Consider the following 17,046-nt stretch of genomic DNA (forward strand, 5'->3'; position numbering starts at 1 on the left):
CCTCTCCTCTCCTCTCCTCTCCTCTCCTCTCCTCTCCTCTGTCTCTTCCTCTCTCGGCTTATTTGCACCACTCCCCTTCTCGATTCTGCCTCTTCTAGAACCCTCTCCTAGACTTTGCTCCATTCTCATTTTTCAAGGCACCCTCCAGTGACCTCAGGCCTTCAAACAAGAACAGCCCTCCCTTATCTTGGAGAAAAAAAACCACACACACACACACACACACACACACACACACACACACACACACTTCCCTTTGCCTGACTCATCATCCCCCTCCCTCCCTCCCTCCCTCTCGTTTGTTTTTCCTGCCAAACTTTTCACACAAGTAGCCTCCACCCACTGCCTGCCTTTTCTCCATTCACCCTCCTTCCCACCTGGCTCCCCAATGCTTTCTCAGCAGTCACCAGTGACGCCCTGGTCACCCAAGGTGGGACATTTCCCAAATCCTCATTCCCCTACCTCTACAGATCCAGCCAATGGCAATCCTTGCTTTTGTACTGGAAGACTCCTCCAAGGCAGGGCCGGACCCAGAGCACCCAAGGCTGCCCTACCTCCACTTGTATATATATGATTTATATGTTGTCTCCCCATTAGACTCTGAGCTTCCTGAGGGGACAGTGATGGGAACTTTGCCTGTCTTTGCTGGAGCTTTTAACAGAAGCCAGCAGGGGCTGTTTAACTGGTGTTTAGCCAGACTTTTAAAGTCTTTTTACATCTATCACTGTATTTGACCTTTAAACAGTCCTGTGATGTTGGTACGATGGGTATTATTATTCCCATTTCAGAGGTGAGCAAACTGAGGCCCGGAGAGGTTAGATTACTTGTCTGTGGACACACAGCTTGCAAATATCTGAGGCAGGATTTGAACCTGGATCTCTCATGACTCCAGGCTCAGCCTTTTTCCCAGTATACCCCACTGGGTCTCTTCATGTGGATTATTATATTCTCTTGGCAAACCTCATCGAGTTTTGGATACAGTAGTGAGTCAGTCAACAAGCACTTATTAAGCACCTACTATGTACTGCGTACCACTGGGCTAAGCTCTGGGGATACAAAGGAAAACAAAACCATGGTCCCTGCCCTCAGGGAGCTCACAGTCTAACAGGGAAAACAGCACACAAACAACCATGTACCAACAAGACACAGAAAGGATCAACTGGAGACATTCAGCAGAGAAAAGGCACCAGCATTCAGGGGGACAGCAAAGACTTCTTGCTGAAGATGGGCTTTTAGCTGAGGCTTGAAGGCTGCCAGGAGGCAGAGTTGAGGAGACAGTTCCAGATGTGGGGAACGATCAGGGTCCAGAAGATGAAGGGAGTGTCTTGTGTGAGGACCAGCACCTTGGGAGGCCAGTGTAGCTGGGATGGAGACTGTGTGGAGGATGGGAAACGTAGGAAAGAACCTCAGTGGAAAGTGAGCCCTCCATCCTCCGCCTTCCCCCAGCACCTTGCCTGGACCCCTCCTGTGCACTTATCACATCCTACCTCGGAGCCTTCTTACCTGTGGACCTGTTTCTCGCCATGCTAGCAGACTCTTATCTTCTTCAGGACAGGCATTGCATTTTGGTTTATCCTCATGCACCCAGTCTGTACTTTCCCCGTGTTCAAGTACCCACATGTCCAAATGGATCCGTGATTCATGCGGATGTTCCTGCCAAAGGTGCAGATCACAACCAATCCACGTTTACCCATCCTGGGTGACTGTTGTCCACACTCACCCCAAAGTTCACCGTAGAGGATCCACCCACTGTGCTAGAGGCCATCCTCACTCACTAGTATCCACCCAGTAGCCTCTCACCTAGGCCGTGTGACCAGCCCATCTTCTGTTCCTGTCATATAATCCCTTGATGGCATCTTGCTTCGTGAAGTTCCCTTTTGGTTCTGTGTTACCTTCTATCCCCCTCCACCGGGCTCTTCATTACTGTCAAGGTGATATTCAGTTTAATTCTTTGGGGGCTGTTGTGTTCCACATGTCATTGTCATGTAGCAACATGAGTAGAGGGATACTATGAAAAGAAAGTCTTTGTTTTCATAGGAAGCTTAGGTTATTAAAAGAACTTTGCAATTTCCCCAAGGGAACACCGTCCTCTCTCCTCCTGCTCTTCAACTCCGGGCCTAACTTGTCGTCCGTCGGTGTTGTCCATCCCTGATAGAAACCCTGATAGACCAGCTCTGTAAGGTTTCCGTCCAAATGTGTGTTGCAATCTGGACAATAGACAGTCTTCATTCACTTGGTCTTTCCTGTGTGAATGATCAAGCTGAACTCTTCCAAGTAATTACAGATATCTTCCAAGAGATTGTGTAGTGTCCTGGGGAACACTTGCATCTCCATGGAAGCCAGAGAGCAGTGGCAAGGATGTGTAGAGGAAGGGCGTTGTTCTACAATCATGTCAGCTAGGAGGAGGAAGGCTGGATTTGGCCATTAGGACATCGCTGATGACCCTGACTCGAGCTGATTCAGGCGGATAGCTCGGATGGAAGCCAGATTACAGTAGATCAAGAGCGCGAGGGGAGCGAAGGAAGTGAAGGCGGCCGGTATAGTGCATCATTTCAACAATTAAATTTAACACCAGATATCAAGTGCCTGCTGAGTGTGGGGCTCTGGGCTCATACTGAGGATGCAAAGATTGGCTCAACACAGTCTGAGAACTTATAATTCAGTACACGGAAGGAAAAACCTGTAAATAATGAGGCAACAAGGCTGAGTAAAACTAACTCTTGGGAGCTCCAGGGAATGTGCCGTGAAAAGTTTGAAAAGAGTGAGGTCTTTTCTTGCTAAGGAAGCCAAGGAAGGCTGCACAGAGGAGGTGACAGTGTCCCAGAAACTTGATTTATTCATTTGACCAACATTTACTAAGCACCTACTGTGTGCAGCCTCCTGGGCTTGGCCCTAGGGAAGATACAAGGGTGAGGAAAGGCAGTCTCTGCTCCCTTGAAGTTTACCATTTGGTGGGGAGGGAGACAGGACATAAACCAATGACAACTACGTCACTAAAATGAGAACAAGCCTGTTTGTACTAGCTGCCTCACAGGGTGGTTGTGGTGGGAATGTTTTGTGGATTGTAAAGTGCTTTAGGAAACGTGAGCGTGCCTGGGGTCCCTCTTTTGGGGACATACTCTTACAAGTTCCATAGAGGCCCCAAGAAAGACTTGATAATTCAGTCTCCTCAATGGCCAGACATTCTCAGACTTTTTGGGGGCCCTGCTGGGTCTGAACTGTAAACTTTACTATCAGGTTGGCCTCAAGTCGTCCCCGGCTGATCTTAGTCAACGTGCAGATTTCCTAATGATTTCCTCACTTGCTGCCTTTGTAACATCAACACCCTCTGGTTGTCAGAAAGTGTGGAGCCCAACCAGGGTACATCACTGCTGTCTTCCCTCTCCCCCAGCAAGGCATGGCTTTATCAATCCTGAAGACTGTGTTTCTAGTTAGAAAGTAGAGGTGGCCATTCTAGGGTTGTGCTGCCCCCTGGTGGTCAACTGTGATTCTTGCATGGTCCATCATAGAAGCACACCAATGTCAAAGGTAGACTACAGAGGTCACCCAGTACAACCTCTTCTTTTTATAGAGGAGGAACTTGAGGCTATCAAGGGGAAAACAGCAAGTCATATACATTTCATGAGTTAAATTGTGACGTCATTGCCTGTATTTCATGAGCTAAATCACTGGTAGAGGTCATAGGGCCAGGAAGCCCATGGGGGGCAATGCCGTGCAGTGGGAAGGATGCTGGATTTGGCATCAGAGGGCTTGCCAACGACTAGCGAGGTTGCTTTCAGCAAACTACTTCTCTTCTCAAGTCCTCAGTCTCTCCATTTGCAAAATGAGGTAGTTAGATGAGGTGATTTCTAAGGTCTTCCTAGCTCCAAATACGTGATCCTGTAGTCGTGAGGAATGGATATTGGGCATCAACGTCCTAGGGTACTGGCCCCACTGGGGTCTATCCAAGTCAGTTGTGTCCTTCATCCACTCAAGAGATGGACCTTTGTCTTCCTCTCCTCTTCTCCCATTCTCACTTAGCTCTTCCCACCTGTCATCTCTATGGGCCCCAGGGACAACTATGGCCAGTGCAGTACCCAACCAGCAGACCTCTTATTGAAGCAAACATTCTGTCACTGATAGTCCAATAAACAAACAAATAAGTAATTAAATAAACTTTCAGAGTAAAAAAATGAGGTCAAACAATCACCAGAGAAAAAAAGAAGTATGGGATATGGGTTCCATTTCCTAAAATATATGACCAAGTAATTCAAAGGTCAGTTTTGAGAAAGTCACAAAAACAATTACGGTGCTGGTGATTCATATTCCAAAAAGTAGCGAGTATATTTCCTTGCCAATGTGTTCTATTTAAAAATTTATCAACGCCTTCTGTTTCTTACAGCATAATCAATTACCTACATACCCCCACCTCTCTTGAGCCTGACGAAAAACAGTGAAGCAAATCCAACCAACCCAGCACCCACATCTCCAGTTTTCTCGCACAGTTCTATACCCATAGCCACCTTGCCCCAGCTCTTTATTGATAGGCAGCGAGTGGGCTTCATCACTGCTTAGTACAGAAAACTTGAGTTGGACCGCCTTTCCTTTGTACTTTTCCTTAGTCCTTTTTTTTCTTTTAAAGTTCTATTGATGGCTTTGATTTTTATGTTATTTCCTGATATACCCCCTTATAATGAAGAGGAACAACTAAGCGGAGTCAATCGACACAGTGATTACCTCTAAAAGAGTGTGCAGCATTCTGTACCCATAGGCCCCCTTCACATCTCTACTTCATTTCACATCAGATCATGCACACCTCCCTATGTTCCTCTGAATTCTCCACACTTGTCATTTCTCACTGAGCAAGAATCATATTCCATTCAATCTTTGTATCACAATTTCACTGCCTGCTGTAGTGAATTGTCTAAGAAATAACTTCTTCGACCTTTCTTGTATTTCATCAGCTTTCCTTGGCATGCCAGAACTTTGTTCTCATGCGTCTTAGAGAAATATCAGGCATATGGTTTGCTAACTGTAAATGTCCTTTTGGTTACCTCTTCTGGGTGATAGTATCACCTATGAGTTTTTTCTCCATTCTTTTGATCTGAAAAAAAAAAAAGGAATCTGTCTTGGAGATATCTCACAAAGTCGATCCTTGAGCACGTCGAAATCACCTTCAGCATGGGCTTTTTCTGTGTCTGGCCAGCCATTCTGCCTGACTTATCTTCTACATGCCATTACTGGTTCTTCATATAGTCATACATCAGTTACAGAGGTCAGGTCAATGACAGGAATAGACCTGCTGAGAAATTTTAGACAGTCTGTTCTTCTTTCCATTTCATTGTTTTCCTCCTTCTCGTTTCACCTCTAAATGCTCGTTGCATGATCTGGCTTGGTTGAGTCTTATATCACTTCTTCCTTGACAGCTTTTTGCTATTTTGTGAGTCAATACTGAGTCAAACCTTCCTACACATTGTCCTACAAATGAGCTTATCTGCTAAACCACGGAACTCCCTTGGATCGCCCTTGGATCGCCATGTTTCTGTCCTTGCAATGACCAAGTATTTAGTGGTTGATACGGTTTCTGGGCTACTTTGCCTCCTTACTGTAGCAATTGATTAAACTTCTTGAAAAGAGGTGATAGGGAGAATTAATTTATTTTTCACCCATTTCTCACTTTTCAGAGTCAGATGCATATTTAAATAAGTAGGATTGATTCTTTTGTGATGTCATCCTCTCATTTGTATCTAAGGGGACATTGATTTTGACCCTTGCTCCAACAAGTGAATGGTGAGGTTTTGTACAGTCAGAGCACTGATTCTGAAATAATTCCAAAGTTGGTTCCCATATATTGATGCAGTGTTAATTTGATTTTGGCGATGCTGGCCAGTGCTCAGCATTCCCTGTGCCTTCTGAGACTTTTCTTTAAGAAAACACTCACGATTCACAGACATGAAGCTTCTGAGTAGTCTACAAACCATTGCCTTCTTTCATTTCTTCAATGCAAATCAAAATCTCTGACTTTGTTGCCGTTGTTTTTATTTTCCCATAAATCTATCTTCTTTTTGAATTTGTCGGGTATGAAAACCTATGTCACCTCAGTTTCCTCAGCTACAAACTGGGGGGTTGGGATAGGTGATCTCAAGGGTCTCTTCCATCTCTGGATCTAGAATCTTTGGCTTGCTTCGTGTTTCACCTTCTGGAGGAGGCATTTCCCAAGTCATTTTGGAGCCTTCTCCTTTAGGGTTACCTTTCTCCTGCCCTGTAGGTAGCTTGTATGTACATATGTATTAAATGTTGTCTCCTCCGATAGAATGAAAGCTTCTTGAAGGCCCGGATTACTTTTGCCTTTATAGCCCCGGAATTTAGCAGAGGAGATCTGTGATTCGAACCCAGGATTTCTGACTCCAAATGGAATTTGGTGCACTGCATTGGTGTCCTATCATACATATTTAGAAACGTGCTTCTTTTTTTCCTCTCCCTCAGCCCATCTGCCAAGCAGCCTACCAGAATGACTTTGCTGAAGTCTGGAGGTGGGTGAAGGAAGATAATAGTTATGTCAACATTCAGGATGGCTTCAATGGAGACACTCCCCTCATCTGTGCTTGCAGACGGGGACACCTGAAGATAGCTGCCTTCCTTTTACGCAGAAATGCCAATGTGAATGCCAAGAATCAGGTGAGAATGTCTGGGAGGACGGGGAGGATGGAGGAAGCTGGTTTCACCGCAGACCTGAAGCAGACCAGTGATGAACAGGAGAAAGGAATTGTTGAGTGGAATTGAAGGGGACCTCAGAGGTCGTCTGGGCAAAACCCTCGTGCTATGATTCTCTTCCTTGTTTTATAGATGAGGAATCTGGGGTCCATGGACATCAAGTGACTTATCCAAGGTCACAGGGGGAGTAAGCATCAAAAGTGTAATTTGAACCCAGGTCCTGCTGACTCCAGAGTTAGCGATCTTTCTATCATTACCACACGGCCTCCTATAGTGGTGTAGCGGAAAGGACAGGGATTTTATAGTCAGGAGACATGGGGAAGAATCATGGCCCTGCCTCTTATCATCCATGAGCAAGTTCTGATCCATCTCCAAAATGAAGGGGTGGATTAGATGTCTCCAGTTCTAGCGCTATGGTTCTCTGGTCTACCATAAAGCAGAATGACCACCATGCTCATTCAATGATCTGTTGTTGATAATGATAAGCGGGATGGAAGAGCAGCAGAGCTGAGCTATGGAAGGTTGCCCCCTCCCCAAAGAACATATGCTGAAGTGAAAGGAATCTCAAAGCCTGGAGGCTGATGCTGGCCATCCATCCATAATAGAGGCAGGGACACAGGCCAGGAGGGAGATAATGGCTTTGCCCTCTTGGCTTAGATTTTATGCCTGCTCTGGTTCATTTCCAGAGGATTTGGGGGGCTGTGGCAAACATCAGTGCCTTAGACCCAAACCAGCCTTTGTGGTTTGTGGAAGACAGCAACCCCTGAAATGACCTGAGGGAGCAATTAGCAATTGCCAGGAGCTAAAGGGGACTAACCATAGTGACCCGGAGGACACAGCTTGTTCAAAGTACTTAATGAAATAATAGAGTAAGCATTGTCAAAAACCATTCCGCCATAAGCCTGGGCACCCTCGCTCACAAGTACACACACCATTGGTGGACAGCTTGGACACTGACACTTTTCTCAGCTGCCTGCCCCTAGACTCTTTGGGTGTCCCGTGTCAATGAACCATAGCAAGGACTAAAGCCGAAAGCAGGAGAGCAAAGCCACTGCCTTCCTCCTGGATCTCCGTCCTGCTCTTTGTATGTGTGTGGGGCTGGCAATGAGCCTCCCAGTCTCTGAGCTGCCCTAAGTTAGAAAGGAATTGCCATTTGGGGAGTAACAGGTTTATCTCCCTAATCGGGGTCTGCTTTGACTAGTATTAACCCTTTCTTCATTCGCTAAGGATACCAGCTGGAGAAGGTAGCCCGGCTAACTGCTAGGTGATGGGGAAAATGGCCCTGGGATTAAAACTTGTCTGCAATTAAAGCCAATGTTGGAAGCTGACCAATGACCTTCCAATAGCATGAAGATCCTCCATTAGAAAATGTAAAATTTCTTACTAACTGTGTGAACCTGGGCAAGTCACTTAATCCGATTGCCTAGCCAAAAAAACAAAAAACAAAACAAAAAAGAAACACCAAACCCAAAAAACAAAACAAAAACAAACAAACAAAAAAAAGAAAATGTAAAATTTGAGTGGAAAATGAGTGTCCCTAAATGACAACAAGGTGATTTTCTTCTTCTTCTATTTAAATTTGCTTTATTCCTAGAAAGAGAGAGCCAGCCTACATTATGCGGTGAGGAAGCGGTTCACCTTCCTTGACTACCTGCTCATCATTCTCCTGATGCCGGTGCTCCTGATTGGCTATTTCCTGATGGTGAGGAGGGGAGAAGGGGGGACAGAGCTGAGCCCTCTCCTGACCCCCGCTGGCTCGGTGCTCGTTGTGGGGGCTTGGGCAGCTTGTTTTCTGTCCCCTCCCCCACCCCATTACGCTTGCTCCTTCCCTGGCTAGACACATCCTCTTCAGTAGAAGGGGGATGGGCCCCACTCTGTACTGGGCAGAGCTCAGGGCTCACTCACTGTAAACTTACATCTCTTGGATGAGTCAGCCCAGGGAAGGAAGAAGCCAATGGTTCTGTTTTCAGTTAGAATGACATTTATGAAGCTCCTCGTGGCCCTGTGCTGGCCCATTTGTGAGGCTTTCTAGGACTCTGGGCTTTTGGCCAAGCACTGGACTGTTTCCATTTGCTTTTATGTCTTCAGTGCCTGGTACATGGTAGATGCCTCAATGCCGTTCGAGGAATGTTGTTTTAAAATTCTACTTCCTGGTGTAGCAGGAAGAGAACAGTTTTGGGATCAGGAATTCTGGGTTTGAATCCTACCTTGAGATGTATTAGTTGTGTGATGCTGGGCAACTCATTCAATGTGTCTGAGCCCCAGTTTTCTCATCTGTACAATGGAGGTAATACTCATGAAACCTCCTTGAGGGGAAAGTGCTTGGTTAATCTTAAGACAGTATAGAAATGGGGATTATTATCTATGGAAAGGGAAATAGGAGGATGGTGAAAGATAGAATGGGGAATAAGGGCATATAAGGGATTATTATAACAACTAACATTTCTATCATGCTCTAAAGTTTACTCAGCTCTTTAGAACATGACTAGTTTGTTTGATCCTCACAACTCTGGGAAGTAGGTGCTGTTATTATCTCCATTTTACAGATGAGGAAACTGAGGCAAAAAGAGGTTAAGTGACTTGACCAAAGTCACATAGCTAGTAAATGTCTGAGGCAGGATTAGAACTCAAGTCTTCCTGACTCTACCCCAGTGCTCTTTCCACTGAGCTGCAAGAAGACTTAGCCTATTATTTAAATGGTCTCTATAAACAAATCTGTCTTTAATGTCACCCCACATCATCCTTCTCCCAGAATCATGTGCTGGGAAAACATTTAAATTAATGTATATTGGCTCATCCTGTGTTACTCAGGTATCAAAGACGAAACAGAATGAGAATCTCGTCAGGATGCTACTCCGCGCCGGCGCAGATGTTAATGCCACAGACTATGTAAGTGGATAGTTCTGTCTGTCTCAGAACAATAAATCATGGAATCTCAGAGCTGGAAGGGCCTTGGAGTGCATCCAGACAGAGCAAGAAGCCCCTCCCACCGGAGCATCCCAGACAAGGGTCATCCCACCTTCCCTTGAGGATGTCTCAGGAGGGAGTAACCACCACCCGGAAGGCAGCCCAGACCCTTAGGACAGCTCCTGTAGTTAGGCGTGGTTCGGTTCGGTCTGGTTGGTTTCTGTTGCTTGGTGTCAGGTCTAAAGCTGCCCCTCTGTAATTCATAGCCAAGTAGAGCCCGAGCGAGAAGGGACCTCAGAGGCTGTCCAGTTCAGTGCATTCCTCCCAAAGAACACCCTCTATGGCAGCCCCAATGGAGGACCCTGCAGATAGTGCCCAAAGCCACCCGATAAAGGGGTCTCCCAGCAAAAGCTACTGGGTATGGATAGGAAGAGCTCACATCTTTAGAGAATTCTAAGTTAGACAAAGACATCATTTTTGTTTGCAAAGATTACCTGCTGCAGTCCAAATCATTCACCTACTTTTTATGAAACTTGGCCTTATTTGGGTAAAGAATGATGCTGTGGACTAAATCTGAGCCTTTACTGGTTTTGGGAACTCCCTTTGCCAATGACCATCCTCCCTGCTCTGACACTCAGTCTTTGGCAGTTAAGTGTCGTCCAGATTCACACAGCTGGTATGAGTCAAAGGTAGGACGTCCTGGCACCCAGGACAGCTCTCTGGTCATTTTGACACAGCCACAAAGTTGTGATATTTTTAAATGCAGGCAAAGGAGACCTCATGCCTATTAGAGCAGAGGCCTGCAAACTTCAATGCAACAAAGGCCTTTCTGTTCTTGCATTTTCTGTGGGTGCCTGCGCTCTGAGCTTACAGGAATGGGCACGTTTACAAACAGCTTGGATGTGGAGTCACCATAGAGGAAATACCTCCTGGCCCAATTAACTTGGCTTTATCTGGGCTTTGCTTTCCCGTTTCTCTAGTTCAGAGATGGGGAATGAGGCCTTCACTTCCTTCCATCCAGCCTGAAGCAATTAGTTTTTGAGTTAATAGAGCTCTTGACGCACAGTGTGTAACCCGAAGCGTCGTTTCCCTAGTAGGCAGCTACAATTGTCCCAAGCATTCCAGAGCATTGGAAGACTTAATTAAAAGGTCATTGAAGAGCTCTGAACAAGTATGATTAATTCATATGATCCTGAAGGCTTTTGTACTTAGGGTTTTGTGGTTTTTTATTTTGGTTGTTACTTTGGATTCCAACTTTAGATTCTTACCTCTAAGATCCAACTAGGTGAATAATAACTGACTCTGATTTATTGTGGATGGAGGAGGCCCAGAGGAAAAGAAATAGAATAATGCATGAATGGCAGATGACTCATTGAATCAGTTAGATGGTGTGGTGGGTCCGTTGTTGAACTTGGAGTCAGGGAAAACCTGAGTCCAAATTATGCCAAGACACTTCCTGGCTGTCAATCCCAGGTAAGTCACTTCACCTATCTGTACCTCAGTTTTCTCACCCTCAAGGTGAAAGGGTTGGATTCTGTGGTCCCTAAGGTACCTTCCAGCTCTGCATCTATGTTCCTATGATTTAAAATCCCAAGTAAATTTCTGAAATGTAGACTAGTCCTTCATGTATAAAAATGAATTTGGAATCCTTTCAATCATAAACTCACATTTAAAAAATAAATTGTGGATCATAGATTCCAAGTTCAGGAAGGACTGTTCTGAACTGTTGGCCAGCCAACCTGTATTCAAAGAGCAGCGGTATCAGGTGATAAATCATTCTGATATCCACAGACCGTATTCTGACTGGGCCTGGCATTGTCCCCATAGAATGGAAACTCCTGGAGGGCAGGGCCTATGCCATCTTTGTCTTTGATTTCCTGAACTCAGTAGGGTCCCGGGCACATAGTAGGTACTTGTTAAGTATTTGGTTAATTGAATTGAGTTGAATTAATTAGAGCATTTGCCTCAGACCAACATTACTCATATTAGTGTTTTCAAAAGGGATCAGGGCAAGGTAAGGAGACAGCTCAGCCACCACAGCTCGATGTCATTCCGGGGGCTGAGTCCAAGGGGGAGGAGGCGGCATGGATGGCCAGACAGAAGGCGGCACATATGGAGGTGGCTTAAAAATGCAGAGATGAGGAAAGGGAGACTCAGAGTCTAAGCAGATTTCTCAGTGTTACACACCCAGCAAGAGATTTCAGGTAGGATTTGAACCCAGCTCTGCCCGACCCCTCACCCAGTGCTTTATCCACTGAGCTTTACTGGGTATGTCTTCCTGCTTCAGGGCTTCAAGGTTTAAAGTATTCACAAGAGGCCTAGGTAATACAAGTACCCCTATTTCATAGTTGAGGAAACTGAGGCACAAAGGCAGAGTGACCATGAGAAAGGATCTGAGCCCACTTGAACCCAGAAAGCGTCTTGATTCCAAGCCCAGAATTCTTTCCCTTCTCAGTCACTTCTTAGTAATGATGTAGTCTCTTTAAGCGGGGCCGCCAGCCGGGAATGATTAATGTGGCTCCTTCTCACCCATGACAGTCTGTAGTGGTCCTTCTCTCCAGGTGATTCTCTGAGAGATGCCCCTGCCTCACCCCTGCTCTTTCAGGGTTCCCAAATTCACCCCAGGGGAGGTTCTTATACTCACCCGAACTCACCAGTTCATTCTAAATGAACCTGAGTCCCGTAGGCAGAACAGGACAAAGATGTGAACCCACAACTTTAGGGACCAGGCATCTGTTTGAGAAGCTTTTCCTGAGAGACCTGGCCGAGTGAAGAGATGGCTAGACCAGAAATGGGAAAGAGCTGGGTTCGCATCCTGCCTCACACCTCCCAGTAGTGACACCTTGGATGATTCCCTTTCCCGCCTAGAGCCTCAGTTAGGTCTTCTGTAAAATGGTGTTAATAATGCCCATAGGCTTTCTCTCTTGTCGGATGGCTCAGACGAGAGTGTGTATTTGAAGGACTATGTCTTTTTATTATTATCTCTGCATTACCAAGAGAATGTGTCACATACACTTGATAAATGTTGATTGATGGATTGGGTCTGTTTCAGGCTGGCTGCACGGCTCTTCATTATGCGTGCAAAATGAAAAACCAAAGCATCGTCCCCTTACTTCTAGCTGCCCATGCGGACCCCACCATAAAGAATAAGGTGAGTCACATCATGTGCCATCCAAGAGCCCTACCATCAACGTGCTCTCTTAGAACTCAGGGCTGGTGTCTCCCTTAGACTGGAAACTCCTCAAGGAGGGGGTGGGTCATTGGACGTATTGGTATCCACAGCCCCTGGGACAGAGCATATGGTAGTTATTTAATGCCTGCTGAATTCCTCCTCCATCCCCTGAAAGATATAAGCTGCTTGAGGCGGGGTCTGCGTAATTTTTCATCTTTTCTACCCTTGGATTTGGCACAGTGCCCCTTCCCTCCCCGCCCTGACACTCACCCACACAGCAGGCATTTAGTACATGTCTGTTGCTAGGAAAAATTGTAGCTTTGTTGATGAGTCTGTATGATTCATTAAGAGGAAGTAATGCCTGCCTTTCCCCTCTTCCCAGCATGGAGAGACTGCTTTGGACATTGTGCAGAGATTAAAATTTCCTCAGATTGAAGCCATGTTACGGAAAGCATCCTAATCCTCCCCGATATCATAGATGGAGCACTGAACCAAGGTCAAAGACTCTGGCTGGATCCCTGTGTTTGTCTCTGTTTCCACCATCTCATGCCAGAGCAGGCCCTCCATGTCTGTTCCTCGGTTTCTCCATCTGTAAAAAGGAGATTTTTAGTTACCAGGGATGATGAAAATAATGTGTTTCGTATTTGTACAGATGTTTCACCCTGAAGGATTCACGTTGACCATCCTCCTTCCAAGACTAATGTCCATCTTGGCCAAGGCCCCATTTTACCTAATGAAGTTTGTTTCTCAGATTTACTCAGTCAGGTTTTCTAAATGGAACAGACAAAATGAAAGAGGCTGGTGTCTGTTTTCCCTCATTCCACATGTCCAGCTTGCCTTGTGTTCAGTCAGCCACAACAAGTCTTCAGTGATGCCCTTTGGGCCACTCCTGTCCTGCCATCCTCTATTGACAATGTCCCACAGTGATGCCCACCTACTGCTGCCTTCTGGATCACCCACAAGTTGGATTCATCAGAGCTCTTGGGGCCCCTGACTCAAAGCCACAGAATGTTACCAGGAGAATGAGGGGTCTTCAAAAGAGGTTGTCTGTGGCAGGGGCAGCTTGGGGTCTTTGAAAGCACTGAGCCTCTCCTCTACAGCTTACAAATCTATGTCTTCCTAAGACCTTATCTTTCTACAATGTCATACAAAAGAGGGATTAAGACTGTTGGATAGCCGCCAGCCTTGGTGGTAGCTTCCCCTTGTCTTTTGGACCCAACAGCTGTCGACGGAGCTATGAAAAGGGTGAGCACAGCTGTAAAGTCAAACTGACCCCCTCCTTCCACCACCACAGAGGCAGACCAGCCAGAGCTGTGACTAGGATGGGGCAAGTGGACCTTTGCCTTAACAGCATTTAATTTAGAGGGCACTGAATTTTGAGGGTGCATTCTCAGCTCCCCAGCACACAGAAACAACAGAGCTCAGTGCCTGACTAGCAGGGATAAGTCACCAAAATCAGAAGCTACCTCTGTGGGAAGCTGGGGTGAGTTTCTCTTCCACTGTGCCCTCTCTGCTGCCTCTCTGTTACCCCTCCTTATACGGCCTCTCTAGCACTGACCCAATGCTGGATCTCTGGCTCCTGGCCTTAAACCATAGGATGGGGTCCTTTGCCTCTTCTTCCATTTCAGAGATTCTTGCCCCTGGCATTTTCTTGGTACACACTGTAGGTACACACATTTTACTTTCAGCTCTGACCCCAGCCGCAGTCTAGACCAAAAGAATCATGGATGGTCTGCTCAGAATCCAAGAACAAACACATATCAGTCCGATAGCTGACAGTAGTCAGGTGGGATCTCTGAGAAGCCACTGTCCCAGTTACCATGCCCTTGGCCTTGACTGTTACCACCTGTCCAGTTTTGGCTGGTTCCAGGTAAATCTTGAGCTCATTTGGCAAAGGAAGGGAAGGGGGGCATGTTAATGATCTTGGGACAGTTTTCTGTCAATTAAAGGTTTACAAAGTACTTTGTAAGGGTCTGTGAGGGTCTGGGAAGCTGGTATCAGGATTATAGATGAGTAAACTGCGAAGCTGTCACTCGTCCAAGGGCGCATAGCTAAGAATTGTCTGAGCCAGCGTCAGCTCCCAGGCCTCTTCCCAGCCAGTGAAATTTGGGTAGAGAAGTGCTTGATTTGGAAATAGAGGACCTGGGCCAGAATCTTGGCCCTTATTAAAAACTGGGTGACTTTGAAAGGCAAGTTCCTTTGCTTTGGAACCCAGTTCCCTCAATTTATAAAATAAGGTGGATGGATAACTGGTGTCCCTTACAGGTAGAATTTTATGATCTTCTGACCCCGAATACAGCGTTCTTTCCAGCATGCCCCCTGGTTATATCAGCATGGCTGCTGTTGCATTGGTATTGATTAGTGGAGGCAGTGAGGTGGAGCAATGTTGGAGCCAGAGTCAGGAAGTCCTGAGTTCAAATCCAGCTTCAGACACTTACTAGCTGTGTGTGACCCTGGGTAAATCATTTAACCTCTATTTGCCTCAGTTTCCTCATCTATAAAATGGGGATAATAATAGCATTTACCTCTCATGGCTGTTGTGAGGATTCAAAGAGTTATCATATGTGTGTAAATGCCAGCTACTATTCCTGAAGAGTTGATATTAAAGAAAGAGAACTTGATTTGGCATCAGAAGCCCCGGTTTTGAATTCTAGCTCTGTCCCTTGCAAGCTGGAAGACCCTAGCCAAGTCCCTTCCCTTTTCTGTGCCTGTTTCCTGCTTAAAATCAGAGGTTAGGACAAGAAAGCCACTGAGGCCTCTTCCAGCTCTTGCTCCTGGTTAGATGAGGATGTCACCATGGCAACCGGCAGTGGACCCTGGAGGACTTCTGCGGGAACCACACAGAGGCAGCCGGGGCCTCAGATTCCCAGCATTCACTTAATTTATTACTTTGTTGTCTTGGAAGCTCTGAGTGTGAATGCTGGGCAGCATCTTTTTTAATGAAATAAATTGAGATGTGTGAAACAAGTGGCTGGCTCTGATTTTGACCAGCTCGGAAGGATGCACGGCTTCAGAATCCGTCACCAACTCACTCCACCGTTGGACTCCATGTTAATCAGAAGCCTTTGGGCTCTTACTTTTGATAGCAGAACTAGATCAGGAAGGACCAGCTCAGGGCTCCCCCAGCTTCAGAGCCTTCCAGGCAGCATCCTGAGCCCACTTATGACACGCCCCCCCCCACTCACGCCCTCCCCCTTCAGGCTGTTGCCACGCCCTCTCCCGTCCTCTCTCCTGCCCTTCACACTCATCCCTTCTCCCTGTGCACAGTTAGCCTAGGGCTGGCCCCCATCAGCTCGCCCCCAGACCCTTGTAACAGTTTCCTCACTGCTTCTCCGGACTCCAGTTCAAGCACCTACAGCATCCAAGGCTCTTAATCAGTCACTGAGGCAAAAAGACAGAAGACAATGTGCCCCAATTCAAAGCCTTGGAATTGCATTGGGGGCGGGGCGGGGCCCGTGGAACAAACTAATTAGTGCATACCTGACAATTTACGAAGCGGGAAGACAGTATTGATTATTGGGAGAGTAGGGAAAGTTTCCTGTGGGAGCTGCATGGAAGCTGCCAGGGAAACAAGGGATTCCAGGCGGCAGAGGCCAGGAAGGAGAGGGTTTCAGGCAGGGGCTTGAAGTGGGTTGGGGGAAGAGAGCCTGAGTCGAGAGGGGAATTGTCCGGCCAGCTCTGCCCATAGTGAGCATCCAGCTCGCTGGAAGGGAGTGTGTGGCAGTCGTCAGAAGGCACAGGACTGGCCTGGCACTCTCCTACTCAAAACCATCTAGTGACTCCTGACTGTGCTAGGATGAATAGGAAGTTTTCAGTGTGGTGTTTGAGGCACTCCACCAAGTGTGAGGCACTCCACCAAGTGTTTTAACATCCCCAAGCAGGCTGATTTCACATTCCCCCTCTTTTTGCACGCTAGATTTCAGCCAAACCGGACTGTCTGGCCTCTTCCTGATTGCGTCCTGCTGTCTCTGGCTTCTGGGCATTAACTCAGGTCATCCTGGATTCCTGGCTCCTCGTCCCTCCTCACCACTCTCTGTCAAACCCCTTCTCTTCCTTCAGGAGTCCACTGAGGGTCACTTTCTTCCTGCATCCTTCCCTGATCTTTACAGCCCTAAGTCTTCTGTCTCAAGTTTTCCCTAGAACACTGTCTGAATGGCCTCTTTGAACCTATTGATATTCCTAACGGGCAGGGACAATTATTGTTATTATTATTATTATCATTAGCCTTTCTTTGTATGTCCAGCTCTTAGGCACGCACAGGCAAGTAGGGGAGGTGG

At 46.6% G+C, this 17,046-nt stretch overlaps 1 protein-coding gene across 1 annotated transcript in view; it reads left to right on the plus strand.

The window, feature by feature from the left end:
- Positions 1 to 15,235, plus strand: part of ANKRD22 (ankyrin repeat domain 22) — a 30,325-nt gene extending 15,090 nt beyond the window's left edge. The window contains exons 2-6 of the mRNA XM_027855951.1: positions 6,463 to 6,654; positions 8,285 to 8,392; positions 9,502 to 9,579; positions 12,650 to 12,748; positions 13,152 to 15,235. Coding sequence (XP_027711752.1) covers positions 6,463 to 6,654; positions 8,285 to 8,392; positions 9,502 to 9,579; positions 12,650 to 12,748; positions 13,152 to 13,229 — 555 coding nt within the window. The 3' untranslated portion in view covers positions 13,230 to 15,235. The remainder of the gene's footprint in view (positions 1 to 6,462; positions 6,655 to 8,284; positions 8,393 to 9,501; positions 9,580 to 12,649; positions 12,749 to 13,151) is intronic.
- The last annotated feature ends 1,811 nt before the right edge of the window (positions 15,236 to 17,046 follow it).

Source organism: Vombatus ursinus, unplaced genomic scaffold, assembly GCF_900497805.2.
Source record: "Vombatus ursinus unplaced genomic scaffold, bare-nosed wombat genome assembly UNPS02011353.1, whole genome shotgun sequence".
Classification (NCBI taxonomy): Eukaryota; Metazoa; Chordata; class Mammalia; order Diprotodontia; family Vombatidae; genus Vombatus; species Vombatus ursinus.